This window comes from Enhydra lutris, unplaced genomic scaffold, assembly GCF_002288905.1.
Source record: "Enhydra lutris kenyoni isolate GAN:26980312 unplaced genomic scaffold, ASM228890v2 scaffoldscaffold46, whole genome shotgun sequence".
In the NCBI taxonomy this organism is placed as follows: domain Eukaryota; kingdom Metazoa; phylum Chordata; class Mammalia; order Carnivora; family Mustelidae; genus Enhydra; species Enhydra lutris.
In genome coordinates this window covers 11,555,449-11,572,784 of record NW_019154130.1, presented here as the reverse complement: position 1 = coordinate 11,572,784, position 17,336 = coordinate 11,555,449, and the positions used below count along the sequence as shown (strand labels likewise).

General features: G+C 35.7%; 1 protein-coding gene across 1 annotated transcript in view; it reads left to right on the top strand.

Annotated features, from left to right (window-relative positions):
• LOC111156534 (mediator complex subunit 13 like) overlaps nucleotides 1–17,336 on the top strand; it is a 324,386-nt gene that overhangs the window by 24,463 nt on the left and 282,587 nt on the right. The window contains exon 2 of the mRNA XM_022517492.1: nucleotides 11,256–11,493. Within this exon, the coding sequence (XP_022373200.1) occupies nucleotides 11,256–11,493 (238 nt within the window). The remainder of the gene's footprint in view (nucleotides 1–11,255; nucleotides 11,494–17,336) is intronic.

The window sequence follows — 17,336 nt, the reverse complement described above, 5'->3', positions numbered from 1 at the left end:
GGACTCGATCCCAGGACCCTGAGATCATGACCTGAGCTGAAGGCAGCGGCTTTACCCACTGAGCCACCCAGGCGCCCCATGTGTTGACAGCTTTTAAGATTTTTTTTTTTAAATCACTGATGATCAGAAGTTTAGCTTTTTTTGTTTGTACTGTTTTGAGTTCACAGAACTCTTTGAGTCTGAAATACATTTTTCTCATGAAATTTGGAGATAGTTTGGCTATTTTTCAAAAACTTTTTCTTATCCTCCCTTCTACCTTTGCGTTCTGGGACTCTAATTACATGCATGTTAGAGTGCTTCATAGCGTTCTGCTTTTATATTTATTCTTTCTATTTAAAAAAAATTCTCTGTTTTTCAGCTTGTATAATTATATTGTATGTTGTCAAGTCCCCTAATTTTTTTTTTTCCGGGGGGAGTGGTTTGTGCTTAATTTACTGTTAAACCTATTCTGTGAATTTTTTATTTCATGTTTTGGGTCTGGAAATTTTTATGCTTTTATATTTTTCATTTTTTATTTATGTTTTCCTTTCAATTCCTGACCATACTTATAATAGCTTTTTTAAAACTGATTTTTAATTCTGTCATCTCTTCCATTTCTGGGTTTGTTTCTCTTCACTGATTTTTCTCCTGACCATGAGTCTCCTTTTGCTATATCTTTGAATGTCTGATATCGTTTTATTGGATGCTAGATATTGTGATTATTATGTTGTTGAAAGTCTGGATTTTATTTCTTTCCTGTAAAGTTGAATTTTGTTTTGGCTGGCAGTTAAGTTAACTTGTAAATGAGATGATGATTGTGGTGATGATCATTATTTTTGAGACTCGATTATTTGGGTGGTTTAGAGCACTCTTTATGCTAGCATAGGCCTAGTTTCTTACTTTTGAGGCATGGCCCTTTTGTGGTCTCTGTTTAATGCCCATGATATTTAACAGTGTATTTTCACCCTGACTCTTCAGAATTAGTCTTCTAGCTCTGTGTGAGCTGTTGGAGTGATGACTCTCTAGTAATTCTTTGCCTGGCCTCTTGGAATTTTGCCCTTTGAATGTGTAGCTTAGTGTATGCAGGAACATTTTCACAAGAACCCCTATCAGATCTCTGGAGCTCTTTTTCTGTAGAGCTTTCTGGTGATCTGTTCTTATAAATTCCAGCTGCCTCAGCCTTTGCAGGGCCTGCTTCATTTGTTTTCCTTCACTCAGAGATCCTAGCTTTGTGCAGCCTTTGTTCAGTGTTTGAATAGTTTCATATTTTTTGTCTAGTTGTTTTTGGTAAAAGTAAAGTTATGGTACTTCTTATGTTTTAAAAGTCATATTTGCCTGTGTATGTTATCCTAGTTCAGGGGTCAGCAGACTTTTTTTTTTTTCTTTTTAAAGGATTAGAGAGTTGTTATTTCAGGCTTGTGGGTCATACAATCTCAGTTGCCACTATTCAGCTCTATAGTTGTTGTGTGGAGGGAATAAGAGACAATATGTAAATAAATGGGTAAAATTGTGTACGGATAAAACTTTATAAAAATAACTGACCAACCCATGGGGTATAGTTTGTCAGCCTCTTGAACTAATTAGTTGACTGAGATACAGATGATACCAGAGGCTCAAAATCTCATGATTGGAAGAAAAGAACCTTTGAGATTCATATTTCAGGTTTGAAACGAATCTTATAAATTGAGATTGTCCAACTAATCCTTTGATGTTTGAAGCCATATGCAGTGTTTTTTTTTTTTTTTTAAAGATTTTATTTATTTATTTGACACAGAGAGAGAGAGAGATCACAAGTAGGCAGAGGGGGAGAGGGAAGTAGGCTTCCTGCTGAGCAGAGAGCCTGATGTGTGGGGCTCGATCCCAGGACCCTGAGATCATGACCTGAGCCGAAGGCAGAGGCTTAATCCACTGAGCCGCCCAGGCGCCCCTGAAGCCACATCCAGTATTAACAGCTTCTCCTTAACACCTCATATCTGTGCTTCTCAGGGATCTCAGCCAGGGATTCTTTCTTGAGAAAGCTCTCACTGTTGTTGTTTTAATCATCAGTTCTCTGCTATTACTTGGTCTGTGCTGAGCAAATCTAATTCATCTTCCACATATGAGTCTTTCGTATAAATTGAAGACTTTATAGATTTCTTTAGAATGTTAACTCCATATTAAATTCATTCACCTTACTTCAGCTGTGCCTTTATTCATTCTTTTTTTTTTTTTTTTTGCTGCCATTTTTATTTGCTTAAAAGGCTTGAACACGAGGCTATATAACCTCTAGCCATATGACCTGTTTAGATTTCCTGTCCATCCTAGTCCCTCATCTGTTAATTTGTTCCAGTTTATATTTCTGTCAAAGTGTGGAGCTGGGAGCTAAAAGCAGTATTGACTAGTGACTTGCTGTGTAAGATCTGTTGTGTAGGATCTAGGTACCATGTTTTTATTAATGGAGCTTAAGATGGCAGTAACTTTTTTTGTAGCTATTTCACATTGTTTAATTATATTAAGCTTACTGTCAAAATCTTTGGACCCCTTTCACTGATACATGTGCTAAACCAGCTCCCTATTTTTTATCTTTATGTTTTTGAATTAATATTGGTAAACTGAGGGCTGAAAATGAAATCACAATTCTGGAAAAAAGTTATTATGAATCAGCAAAAATATACATATGTTAGAAAGCATCTTTGATATACAACTTCATTGTATAGAGAGTTACATTGTATTTCTCACAATATGGAAATCATATGTTAGATGGGAATCACATGGAGGCCCAGTGACCTATTGGCCTCAGCCCCACTGCAGAGGGAATGCGTCCTTGGCAAGCTGCTTAGCTATGGGTAGGAAGAGTTGAGCAGACCTAGGTCGGAGGAGGCATGCAGCTGGAAGTATATCTCTGCTTAATTGAAGTTTTTTGTTTTTGTTTTTTTTTTTGTTTTCATTTTGTTTTGTTTTTTTTTGGGGGGGGGGGGCGGGCAAAGGGAAAGGGAGAGAGGTGCCTGGGTGCCTCAGGCATCTGCATTTGGCCCAGGTCATGATCCCAGGGTCCTGGGATCAAGCCCTCCACTGGGCTCCTTGCTCAGTGGGAGCCTGCTTTTCCCTCTCTCTTACCCCTCCCCCTGCTTGTGCTCTCCTCTCTCTCTCTCTGTGAGATAAATAAATAAAATCTTTCAAAAAAAAAAAAAAAAAAAAGGGAGAGGGAGTGAGAGAATCTTAAACAGGCTCCATGCCCAGCATGGAGCTCCATGTGGGGGCTCAGTCTCACAGCCTTAAGATCATGACCCGAGCTGAAATCAAGAGTCAGATGCTCAACTGAGTCACCCAGGTACCCCTTAATTGAAATTTTTATAGTCTAGCAATGGAGAAAAGAGGCAGAACACAATATTTTAACATATGGTAAATAACCTTTTGACTTTTGCAGCACAGTTTGGGGGAAACTGAATTATTCTTAAGCTTAGAAATTTGGTAGACTCAGTCTACAAAATGGTATAAGTGAATTCTCAGTATTAGTAACTTTGATGTAGTAAATAAATTTTGCTGCTACATTTTTGATTAGTTTTCTTCTTTTTTAAAAATTAGAGTTGTATTCATATATAGTTAAAGAATCAAATGGTTCTACAAGGTTTTTATGAATAATACACATCTGCTCCTGGCCCCTATTTTACCTTTTCCAGAGACAAACATTTTCATCCCCTTTTGTTGATTATCTGGATTCTTAGTTAAATGTTTTTAAATATTAAGCTTGTAGTTTCTGTTAAGGTTTTCAAATTCTTCATCTTTCACTGTTGAAGATGAGGATTTAGCTAATTGATTCTACCTCCTACAAATACTTTTCCTATCCATCCATTTTACTGAAGTAGTTATATGGTTCTTTTGGTTAGCTTATTCAGTGTTAACATTTGTTTGATTATGTTAATGCATGGCTGAGCCATCCAGTATATTCTCATTGCTTCTCCTTTTCTGCGTAATTTTGAAGATAATAATTACCTTTTTTTCTTTTTTGCACTGTAACTTTTTTGTATATTTTAAGTTAACCCTTCCCATTCTTTTTGCCTATCGTCTGAGTCCCCTTTTAAGACTTCTAGATGTATTCTGTTAGTACCATCTTCTTGAGAGATAACCTGTTGTCAGCAGTTGAAAACCTGTAACCATCTGATAATCCCTGTTTTTTTTTTTTTTTTTTTTTTTTTTTAGGAATTCATTTTGCTCTGTCCCATGTTGGATCTGTTTCCTGGATCTCATGGCTTATATGGTTTATTCCCTCTTTTTAGAGATGGGATACATCTCCAATAGCTTCCTGAGAAACGGTGTTACTTTTTGTTTTTCGTTTGTTTTTTTTAAGGCCTTGCATCATTTAAAATCTATTTATTCTACTTACATACTTGATATTTTAGATTGGCATAGATATCTAGTTTGGAAATATTTTTCCTTTAGAATTTTGAAGCTATTGCACCACATTGCCTTCTTGCTTCTGGTATTGCAGTTGTGAAGTTAGAAATCTTTCTGATTTCCTGATTCATTGTGATCTCTTTATACAATATGGAAGCTTTGAGGAACTTCTCTTTGCAGTGTGTTGAAAGTTTATATGCCTTCCTTGAGCCTCTTTTAATGTATTGTTCTGGGTATTCAGAGAGTCCTTTCAATCTAGAAATTCACATTCTGTTTTTCTGGGAAATTTTCTTTAATTATTTTATCAGTCATTTCCTCTTTTTCATTTTCTGTATTTTCTCTTTTGAAAGCTCTATTATTTGGTTTTGAACTTCCTGGGCTGCTCCTCTGATTTTATCTCCCTCACCCTCTCTATTTTTCATTTTTGTATATTTGCTTTACTTTCTGGGAGAAAGTAAATTTCTAAACTTTATCTTCCAGCCCTTCTGTTGAGTTTTATCATTCTGGCATCCTTATTTTAAAATTTCCAAGAGCTCTCTTTTAATTTTTTGTTCTTCTTTTCTGAAATAGTGTGCTGTTCTTTTTAAATGGTTGCACTATTTTATCTGTTTGAGAATATTAATTTTTTCTTCTCCCAATGTTGTCTGTTTCCTCTGAGTTTTCTTTTTGTTTCTATTTGTTTTTGTCTCTGTCATTCCTTCATGTTTTTCCTTGACTATTTAGTAGTTCCTGGTTTTCTGTTCATGTTTAGAAATGGTGGACTAAGAAACATCTTGGAAGTTGAGTATGTGAGTGACATTTGTTTACTGTGTACTTCACTGATCTGGGTGGGCTCATTAGTTGGGGAACCTCTGATGTCAATATTTTGAGCTCTTTTCTCTTGAGCTGGTCAGATTTCCCAAAGAAGACTTTTCCAGATGCCTCTCTCTGGGGGATGAAAGACTGGCTGCCAGCTTTCTGGGTGCTTAGAGGGAGATAATGGGAGAGGGTGGTTTTTGACTTCTGTTCTGTACATGTTCACCTAATGCACTGTTTTCAGTCTGATTCCCTGCATTCGGGTGTGTCTGTGTCCCCCAGTCAGGATAACCTCTGTTGTTGCTGGCCCCAGAGTATACCCTTCCATTTGTTTGATGGGGTAAGAGGGGCAGTGGGGAGGGTACCTGGGTTCTAAGTAGGCTTTCAGCCAGTTTTCCTTATTTTATCTCCTCTCTGCCTTTTAACCCTCCTTCCAGAGATACCTGTATTTTTGATTCCTGAGGTTGAGGGGATTCTGTAAAAATTGTGTTTTATCTGCCCTTTCTCCATAGCTAGGATTCAGTGTTTCAGGTATTATAACTTTCTTTATCTCTTGAGCATCTATTTCTTAGCTTTCAAAATCTTGTTGCTCTCATCTCCTCTCCTACCTTCCATTGTGATTTTATGATTTAAGGGAAAAGCAAAACAAAAACAAACAAATTCTTTACTGATGTTTTAGAGGGATTTAAGAGAGCAAAAGCAGATGTGTGTGTTTACCCTGGTGTCTTTACCTGGAGCTGATTAGTTATGTTTTAACAGAAGTTTTCTATTATCCCTGACTTTTTTTCTTTTTGTGACTCAAGTTGAGGGATGATTTAATATGTTTGCTGTATATTTCTGGTCTACCAGAGTAGTAACCCTATCACTGGAGGTTGTGAGATGAGGCAGATTTGGAATTTCCTAGTGCGCTCATGTTAGTCCCTGTTGATCACAGCTACCTTTTCTATACACTCTCCTAGAATCCTGCTCAGGATTGATATTAAGGTAATTGTTCTGTAGTTTGAGAAGTCTTTCTTTTACCTGTTTCTTGAAAATTCAAATCTTCTGGCAGCTCCCCTATTTCTACTGATCATTCTAAGGCATATAATTAAGGGTTCAATCTCATTTACAAGTTGCCTTTGTGAGTGGGATGTAATTAGCCTGGGCCAGGAGACTTGAACTCATTTATAGAATCTAGGTCAACCATATCACTTTACAGGTCAGGAAGCTATGGTCCCTGAGATGGAGTAGATTTCCTAATGTCATATAGGTAAGTAGTTGAAAAACTAGGACTTGAATCTAGATCTTTTGATCTCCAGCCAGTGTTCTTTCCATGATACTACACCCTGAGTTCATTCATATCAAGGCCTGTAACTTTTACTGTTTGGTAATCACTGAATATAGTTTTAACTCTGAGGGGGAGACACTGAAAGTATATACTGTTCTGTGTGGTCATGTGGGTTCTGATTGCATTGGGTCAGTGCAAATAAATGACTTCCACTGGAGGAATTTATCAGCTCATTTCTTATGTGTTGTGCCTAAAGAATAGCACATTAAGAATCATATAAATTTTCTTTAAATACATTCTTGCTGTTAGAAAGTGCATTTATCCTGATTCTGTTAAAATCTATTTAATTCCATCCATTCTGAACTGACTATAGTGGCTTTCTATTTAGGCCAGGGGAGTCTCTGCCAGTTAAGTTCAATTTTCTGAGGACCGTGACTACCTGTACAGCAGATGCCAGCCATTAATGAGAAAAATTTCCTTCTAGCCTTTTTGCTATTATTAGAATTGTTGTTTTCTTGGTTTGTTATACATATCCTCTAAAAATTAGCTTGTGTAGATCTAGTCTTATAGTGGTAACATGCAAAAGAAGGCATATAATTATCTAAGTGAAATAAAAAAAGTCTTCTATTCATGGGATGGTGTGTGGGCACTCTTGTACTAGTTTTCTTAATACCTCAGGAAGACTAAAGAAAGATTCATGAACTTTCTTAAATTAGAAAGTATGGCCATGAGCTCTTGCCATTGCTAAATTGAGTAGATGACAGTTTCTTTGTACTATTTTATAATCCTCTAGGACTAATTTTTACCATTAGCCTTATGAAGCAGCATGGTAGAGTGGGAAAGAATTTATGCTTTAAATTCAGTTATGCTTTAAATCGAGTTATATTTGGGATCTGCCATTTGCTGCCTGTGTAGTTATGGCAGAATTATTTAACCTGAGTCCTAATTTCTTCAGCTGTCTATTTGTGAAGATAAGAAATTACATGTGGTGATGCTAGTATATTGTTTAATGTTAGAAATTACACAGTAGTGAAGACCCTACTGTGGTGCTTGTTATTAATAAATAGGTGATGACTCTGTGGTGATGGTTGTGGTTATTATTATATATGTGCATATTGTTTTTGTTCCTTGTATATTTTAATTTCATCCTTTTGATTTTATATTTTAAAAATGATGTAATTTTAAAATTAAATATAATCATGGATTGTTTGTCTTTGGCAGAGAGAAATACTGTGTTTTGGGATAACTTGTCTCTAGAAATATTTTAAAGGTTTGCTTCCCAATTTTGAAATCATTAGAAAAAGAATTTTGAATCTTGGAGAGCTATACTTTTGTCAGAAATTGGTCCATAGAAGTTTGTGTGGAATTGCTTTTTTCTTTTTTTTTTCCAAAGATTTTATTTATTTATTTGACAGAGAGAGATCACAAGTAGGCAGAGAGGCAGGCAGAGAGAGAGGGGGAAGCAGATTCCCTGCTGAGCAGAGAGCCCGATGTGGGGGCTCGATCCCAGGATCTTGGGATCATGACCTGAGCCGAAGGCAGAGGCTTAACCCACTGACCCACCCAGGCGCCCCATGGAATTGCTTTTTAACTCTAAATGTAATCATGGTATATGGGGACATGTATTAGTCTAAGTGAATATGCATCCATAATAGGGATTTTTTTTGGACAGTATTTCAGTATCACTAAATTGTCTTTGCTCTTACCAAACAGTAATTCCAAGTTTAAAGCTAAGTCTTTAACATTAACTTTATGCTTAGTTATCTGTCAGGCTTAAATAGTGGTCCATTTTTAGATTTTCCAGTGAAGACTGGTATAATGATATTTAATTTTAGCTTTAAGGTAAAAGAACTAAATTGTTTTAAAATAATTGGACATTTTCCAGTTTTTCCAGCTGAATTAGTTATGAAGTGATTAAGTTTGTAGGCTTGTTGTTACGTCACTTGCATCTGTATTCTGTCACTTGCTAGAACAACTCCATAAAAAATACGGAGCAGGTGGCCATGGCTTCCCTTTATCACTGAGACCAGAGAAGCACCAGTAGGGAGTTAGTGCAGGTGCTAGGATTAGGAAACCATTCTTCTGAATCAAAGCCAGATATTTTGTTTGCTGAACCATGTGGAATGTTATAGGTGAAAGTATTCTAGTGAGTAAATTGCCATTCATAGATTTCTTGGGGACTGTCTCACCTAATGTTTAAATCTCTGATAGATCTTAATTTTCTAAACTTTTACATACGGTTATCATAAACACCACAGTAGTGATTTATATTTATTGGTATCTTTTATCTCTCCTCCCTTCAGGCCCCCCCCCCCCCAGTCCATGAATACAGAACACTAGTTTAGGTGATGATAAGAAAAGTTAGTCTCCTACTTAACTTTTCTGATTTCAACTGCCCCCTTTTTAGTCTTTTTATTTACTTTGTTTCTTTGACATTTATTTAAAAATTGAAGTTAAGCTTTCTGTTTAAAACACACACACACACATTGCGTTCATTTGAAGAAATAAAGGAACTTGTCTGAGAAAAATGCAAAAAGGATATGAAAAAAGAGAAATTGTACTATCATTACTAGTAATGATAGCTATATCATTTATACTTTTTGCTATAGGCCAGGCATCCTCCGAAGTATTTTGTATACATGCTTATTTAATCAACTCTGTAAATACTGTTATTCTCATTTTTGTGGTGGGAGATAAAGGTTAGGTAACTTGCTAAGTACTTGCTACTTAGAGCTAGTAAGTACAGAGTTGGTATTCAAACCTGAAGGCTGGCCCCAGGTTATACCTCTGATGAAATAGATGATAATGGTTTCCTCTAAGTCGAGAAAGGACTGAATATAATCGTACAGGGACATACCATCCTGTTAAGAAGATATGCAATGTGGGAGGAGGTTATTCGTATTGGTGGGACTATTAATTGAAAAGCTGTATGGTGGCCCTCATCCATGAGTCTTATATTCGTATTTGTTGGTAATTGTGCATCAAGCATTGTCTTCTAAGAAAATAATCAGGAAAGTAACAATGTTCAAGAGTGTTTACCAGTTATTATTATAATAGTGAACAAAGTGGAAGATTGTTTAGTTGTTATGGGGTAAATTATGTTTTTTTCCAATAAATAATAAATATGCAAACATTAAAAACTTTTTGAAGGATAATATACAAAAATGTTTATAATAATTCAAAAAGCAGGATATGAGACTGTGTAATATGGTTCCAAAGTAAAAATTGTGTATGTACAGAAAAATAGGAAGAACATACATTTTAAGACACTAATAATTATTTTTGATGTGATTTTGGAAAATATTCCTGGTGTGATTATTTATTTTTGAACTTACTGCATTATCCACATAGTACTTTCATACTCAGAGAAAACAAAGTGGCATAAAGGGGAAAGCATAAATGATGCCAATACTAGCTTTTACTAAGAATATTCATTAGAAATTAGATTTGCATATCTCATAATGTGAAAGGGGTAAGTTCCTAAATGCCATACAGTTTTAGTTTGGATATTATTATTTTTGCAACCATTTTTTTTTTAAAGTGAAGCACTTGTTTAGGATCGAAAAAAATTGATATATATTTTTTCTTGAATGTGTTCATTATAGTGATTGTTTCAGCACTTTAAATTTGTTTCAGTTATGTTAACAGAAGATATCATTATTTTTCTACCCTGTGGTACTTGTTTTTTGAAAAACAACTATAGACAGAAATTGACTTGGTGGGAGTGGGAAGGGGAAGATGAGTAAGGATCCAATGCAAGGGACACGTGGACTGTTTTTGTACAGAATTATGATATGAATCCGTTTTATTGTCCATTTTGACTGCATGGTTATAGTTTACAGCTACTTAAATAAGGAATTCACCTTCTGTTTGTGTTGAAACATCTTTGAATTTTAGTTCTTTAGACCTCTAAGATTTATGAAATTTTAAAATACAAATGTAGGGGCGCCTGGGTGGCTCAGTGGGTTAAGCCTCTGCCTTGGGCTCAGGTCATGATCTCAGGGTCCTGGGATCGAGCCCCGCATCGGGCTCTCAGCTCAGCAAGGAGCCTGCTTCCCCCCATCTCTCTGCCTGCCTCCCTGCTTACCTGTGATCTATGTCTGTCAAATAAATAAATAAAATCTAAAAAAAAAAAATACAAATGTAGGTAATGGAATAAAGATCCAGGTTCTGCTCTCAGCTGGTTTCGTGTCGGTGTTTTAAAATGTGTTTAGAAAACAAAAGACAAAACTACATTAGGGAATTGTTCTTAGAAGCAAAGTTTCTTTCTGTGTTACATGCTAAAGAACATGCATAAATTGGTGATAACTTTGCATCCATTTCATTAGTAGCTTGCTTTGGTGTTAGTAATAAAGCACTATGGTGTTACGGGCTCACTGCTTTCCTGATTAAAGATGATTCAAACTGTAACTTCTTCATGGAAAGAAATTGAGGAAATCCTTTGAAAGAAATTATTTCACTTTTACAAACTTATTTAAACTCTTACTTGATTTCAAAGTATAACTTATGAATCACATACAGAGTAACAAAATTGTTTTATATGTGAGGACTTTATAGTAAGTTTTTGGTAAAAATGGTTCAACTGGAAATAATCATCATCTGTTTGTTGTAATTTGGTATTTAATATAAAGAGCTGTGTAGAAATCTTGATAGGAAGAAGTGATTTTTTTCTCCCTTTAAAAATCAAGGAGAACTGATGAAATTATTCAGTGAGAGAAATTTTATCTGAAGTAATATAGTTATTTTAGCAAATTTGCTTGTCTGAATGGGAGCTTGTTCTTAGTATTCTGTGACTAAGAAGAAATACCAAAACCATTGTAATTTTCTTGTTTTTTTCCAGGCTGAACTCACGGGAATCAAATGGCGTAGGTACAATTTTGGAGGGCACGGGGACTGTGGACCCATAATTTCAGCCCCAGCCCAAGATGATCCAATCCTGTTAAGTTTCATCCGTTGTCTGCAAGCCAACTTGCTGTGTGTATGGCGTCGTGATGTCAAACCAGATTGCAAAGAGTTATGGATATTCTGGTGGGGAGACGAACCCAACCTAGTGGGTGTAATACATCATGAACTGCAGGGTAAGCTTTTTGTTTTTTCTTAAAAACTGTTAGCATCATATATATTTCTTAATAGTAGTAAATTTCAAAAAGAATTTATTAAGACTTGCTGAGAAAAATCCGATTGTTTAATGTGTGTCTCTCAAAAGGAAGGTCTTCACTCTTACCCCTCTTCTTTCTGTGCCCCCTTCCCCCCAGATCTCTTGTTCTTTCCCAGTCACGCTAGGAACCAGAACCTATGAACCACTGTTTCTAAAGGAAATATTGTGTCTCCTAGATGTTTTGGGGGTGGAAACGAGGCAAGATCCATTGTTTTAAAGTGATAGTGAATTGTGAGTAATTAGCAAGTCAGTGAAATGAACAGAATTGTTTTTTCTTGGATTGTGGCTGTTGTGGTTCATTACCAACTGAACTCTGGTGGAAAATTATAAAGTGATGATAGAAAGTTAGTACAAGTCTTACTGGACAAAATTATGAGATGATATCGGATAGTATTCTGAAGAAAGATTAATATAAAGAATTTGGTATAATTTTGATATGGCAAGTTTTCCTTTGTTTTGTTTCTGCATTTTATATAATTAGGTGATTCCAGAAAATACTTGGTCCAGTGTTGCTTAATTTTTAACTTCAGATTACATCTGATATCTGGAAACTTTGAATTAATACAAGAGTTTCATTATTCTAAGTTACTTTTTGTATTTACCACAGATTGATAACCACTGGAAACGTTATTAATATTCTTGAATGCTCAAAATTTTTTACTTCTTTACCTAAATGTTTCCATCTAGCATGCTAAAGAACTTTTCTAAATCAAGATTAGTTACAGTCCTTAGGGTAGTACGTTAATCTTCCTGACCTAAGTTTCCTAGAGCCAACTTTTATTATGTCCAAACTAGTCTGTATTTTGTTAGTGTGTGATTGAAAAAGTTCAGATAGCATTTGAAATGTTTTGTTAGTTGATATATTTAGTATTTTTTTTTAAAGGAAGGAGTAAAACTAACTTTATATTTGAGGGCCTGTTCTAAGGTGTTTGAATTTGCCTAAAGGATTTCCTGCCAACTTTTGCTTGATACTTTCCTAGCTTTCCTTTGCAGCCGTTTTTAAAAAATCTGTGATATCCCAGGCCACAACAGCCAGAGGGCAGTAAACCTCAGTGGACTAATTAGCTGTTTACCTTATGGTCCATTTGTCTATTCAACACAAACCTTTCTTTCCATAGTTTGTAGAATATTTGGTTTATAAATATAAGAACGCTGTCTGGGTAAGATTGCTTATTTAGCTGGTTAATCAGCAGACTCTCAGAACTTATATACATATCAAAGCGTATTTCATTTAGTTAGCAAGGAACTCAGGTAAAATTAGTTTAACTGCATCTGGATTCCATTTATCAGGGTTTTTAAAATAAGATACCCCTAGAAGATAATTATAACATCTATGTTTGTCCATTTAAGTATCAAAACATATATTTTTGTTCTAAAATTTTTTACACATGTAGTAGAGGAATAGAGCATTTTTGTTTGTTCATCCTTTATTTCTTATGATTCTGATTCTTAATCTCCTTCCATTTCTCTACTCCATATTGATACCAAATGTTTTAACTTTTTGGTCTGGTCTTTATTTGTTAGCAGCACAAATTATCACTTTATAATAATGATGAAACCAAACCCAAATTTACCTGATGTATAAAGTTATTTGTCCATACCAACAAAGCGCATAATCAGTGTTCTTAGAATTAAGTTACTGTGTTATTTCTCATGGACTTTGTTACTGAGTTAACAAAAAGATGAAGGCTATTTAAAATTTTTATAGTTGCTTTATTTATTTTTTTATAGTTGCTTTATATTTCATTGATGTATTGAGTATTTTTTTGGTAAAGAATAAGGAAAGATCGACTTTTTTTTGAACTTTTTTACAAAACACAGAAATACTACATTTTAATTAGAAAATTAGGAAAACACAACTGTCAAGTGAAGAGAACAAAAATCCTGATGTCTAAAACTTTTTTTTTTTTTTTAAGATTTTATTTATTTATTTGACAGACAGAGGTCACAAGTAGTAGGCAGAGAGGCAGACAGAGAGAGAGGAGGAAGCAGGCTCCCCATGGAGCAGAGAGCCCGATGTGGGGCTTGATTCCAGGACCCTGGGATCATGACCTCAGCCGAAGGCAGAGGCTTTAACCCACTGAGCCACCCAGGCGCCCCTAAAACAGTTTTAATATTTGGTATTTTTATGTATAAATGGAATTGATATTATACTGTTTTGTAATTCCACTTTTTTATCTGACAATATATTGTGAATGATTTCTCATGAGAATGATTATTTTTTATTTTTATTGAGTCTGAAAACAGTGTGTGCTGTTTATTCTCTTGTGTGCCACCAGGAAAGTAATCCAGTGATGGAACAGTCATAACTTTGTTAAGTATGTCTGTTCTCTTTGATATGTTGAATTGGGGAAAGTTACTGGATTAAAGTAAAGCCTGTGAAGTGTCCATCCCATACGTAAAAGTGGTTGGAAAAGGTAATTTTATATGGTTCAACCTAATATGAGAAAGTATTTGAACTTAATTAGAAAAATGAGTGGCATAAGGATAACTTTGTATGACAGGTAGAGTGATCATGAGAAAAAGATAAAAAGAAATATTTTAATTGGTGGTCATATTAAGTGAGGATATTTTGAAATCTGTTTTGATCTTTAATATATGTAAGAGTGATTTCATTTTAGGTAAAATAAATTTTAACAGAACCCTGTAAACATTAAGCGTGATGGTACCATTACTGTAACATTTTCTTTTTATAGGGACATTTTACTATTTCTTTTTTTTTTTTTTTAAAGATTTTATTTATTTATTTGTCAGAGAGAGAGAGGGAGAGAGAGCAAGCACAGGCAGACAGAATGGCAGGCAGAGGCAGAGGGAGAAGCAGGCTCCCTGATGAGCAAGGAGCCTGATGTGGGACTTGATCCCAGGATGCTGGGATCATGACCTGAGCCGAAGGCAGCTGCTTAACCAACTGAGCCACCCAGGCGTCCCGACATTTTACTATTTCTTAAAATCCTTGGTAGTTCCCTTGTTTTTCCAGTGTACCCAAAATGGGATACTACTAAGAAGCCTCACTGTAATACAACACCAAAGCAACCATCTTTGATTTAATGTGTAAAGTATCCTCATAGAAAGAGAACAACTCTGCAGGATAGACACACAAGTTTAGTTTTGAAATACTAGATTTTTTTTGTTAATTGCTTGAAGTATCTATGAAATAGTCGGAGGGAGCACTTAAATACCTTTATAGTCTGTCCCTGTCACTTAAACACTTTTGGGCCCGTGCCTGGAGAATTGCTATTTATCTTGCCTAGTATATTGCTATTTATCTGGCATAGTAGTTCAGAGCATGGGGTGGGTTTGAATCCCTGCTCACTTGCTTGCTGGCTGTGTATCGTTGATCAAGTAACTTGTCCTTGCCTCACTTTCCTCACTGTAAATTGGGTTATAAGGATAAGAAAAGTTAGAAGTTCTTAGACTAGCACAGAGAACAGTTCATCTAATTGTGACTGTTGCTGTTGCTACTACATTGACAACTCATTCAACAAAATTAAAACACCTTGACAGTTTTTAAATGATTGCTCTGTAGAACATTCAGTGCTTGCTAAAGTCCTCAAATACTAACTTTTGGGGGCACCTGGGTGGCTCAGTCGGTTAAGCATCTGCCTTCAGCTTAGGTCATGATCCCAGGGTCCCAGGATTGAGGCCCACATCAGTCTCCCTGCTTGGTGGGGAGCTTTCTTCTTCCACTCCCTCTCCCTCTGCTGCTCCCTCTGCTTATGCTTGCTCTGTCTCTGTCAAATAAATAAATAAAAATCTTACGGTAAAAATACTAACTTTTAAAGTATTACACTTTTGGGTTGGAGTGATCAGATTTTTGAGTTTGAGTTTTAAAATTTGGGTAGAGTAAGAGAATAATAAAATGTCAGAGCAGCAAAGATATCTCTCCCTTGTATATATGACAAGTGTGTAGACTTCTGCTATACATAGTTTCATAATAAACCTTAGATGGCATTATGAAGAGATGAGAACTTTAAAATGTGTCTGTTGGATCTCTGCAAGGTAGGTTTGTAACTTTGCTGGCTTCTCCACATAATGGTGTTGAGGCAGGGCACTGGCTGAACACAAACATGTGCATGTCCTTCCTGTGTCCATCCATGAGTACCCGTATCTGTGGGTCCAGTTACAGTGTTTGGATGTAATCTCTACCCTTGAAATGTTGAGAGTCTAAAAAGGGTGTAAGACAAGCACAAGACAATATGTACAGTGCAAAGAGACACTGAAAGTCTGTGTGAGAGAAATGTACTAGATTGACTGCTTTCCCAATGGGCAAACATTCAGTTTTAGGACCAACGCACAAATGTTTTATAAACTTACAGTAGGAACACTGACAGCCCTAGTGCCAAGGGTTGATAACCTTCTTGGTTTCTGGTCTGTTTGTTCAACTTCTAAGGTTAGGCAAGAGCTGTGATCAGTCCTGGGTATGTAAAATGACTCCTTATACTTGAGGAGCTCACAGTCTTATTGGGGGTGGGGGGAGCTAAATGAATCCATAATTATGCTACAATGAAGTAAGCTGTAACTGGTTAAGTTATAGGATTTTGCACAAGCATCAGATTCAGTCTTGGGAAACAGGATAGGGAGATGATGGGAAACCCAGAGGCTTGAGGTGCATCTTATTGGATGTGTAGGAGCTACCTAGGTTGGGATGGAACTTGTTCTTGTTAGAGGAAGTAGCCTGTACAAAGGTCCTGCTGGCAGTGAACAAATGGTGTGAAGAGCAGGTTTGTCTGGAGCTTAGGCTATTAGTGAAATAGTGAGGAGAGACTGAAAGACCGGGAAGGTGGGCCATAACGAGTGCACTGAAGTAAGGATGAGTAATTTGCACCGAATTTGATAGGTTTTGAGGAATTGTTACAGATTTATGATCAGGAAAGTTTCAGACATGATTAGGAAGATAGTATACAAGATGAGTATGAGCAGGAAGGCAATAATACTGTAATAAATTATTCTGAATTGAACTATGAACTTAAACATTCTCCTCAGTTTAAGGTACAGATTTACTTAAGTTAAAAAATACCAATGATTACACACTGAACTTTTTATTAATAGTCTTTGCCAATTTTATTTTATTATACCTTTGTTCATTTTGCTTGACTAAATTCTTTTGCATTTTTTCAGTTTGAATTTTAGCGATTGATATAATACACCAAACTGACTTTTCCAAATGCACCAAACAAAATTATTTTATGAACACAATCTTCTGGCCATTTGATTGGTTATTAGTAAGTGGTGGGAAAGATATGCTATCTTAAAACCCCAAAATGGTACAGTGGGCAAATACAGGCTTCTAGGAACTAAAGATGACTTGACCCAAAGCATTAAGAGTCCCTGGTCCAGAAGGACAAGTATTATATATATGGCCTAGTATGTGCTTAGTAACACTTGTTGAATGAGTGAATGAATGAAGCCCATCTTAAATATTTCTAATATAGAACAGTATTGTACTCTCAGAAGGTTAACTTAAAATAAATATGCTTAAAACGTTTAATAATTTGATATTGTGAGGAGATTGAAACCTAATTAAAAATAAGGCATTAAATATCCATTTTATTTTGTGTATGTTCTATAAAGAAACCAAGCTATAGATATGCAGTCTACAATTTTAAAATTTATCTGTGCTATCTCTTTTCCTTTTGATCATTATAGGTAGACAGACAGATGTAAATTCGAATAGGGATACATCTGTCTACCTCTAAAAATTGCCCCAGCGTGTTGGAAGCCTTAGGAATTGGCTCCACTGTCAGTGTAGAGGCAGAGTGGCAG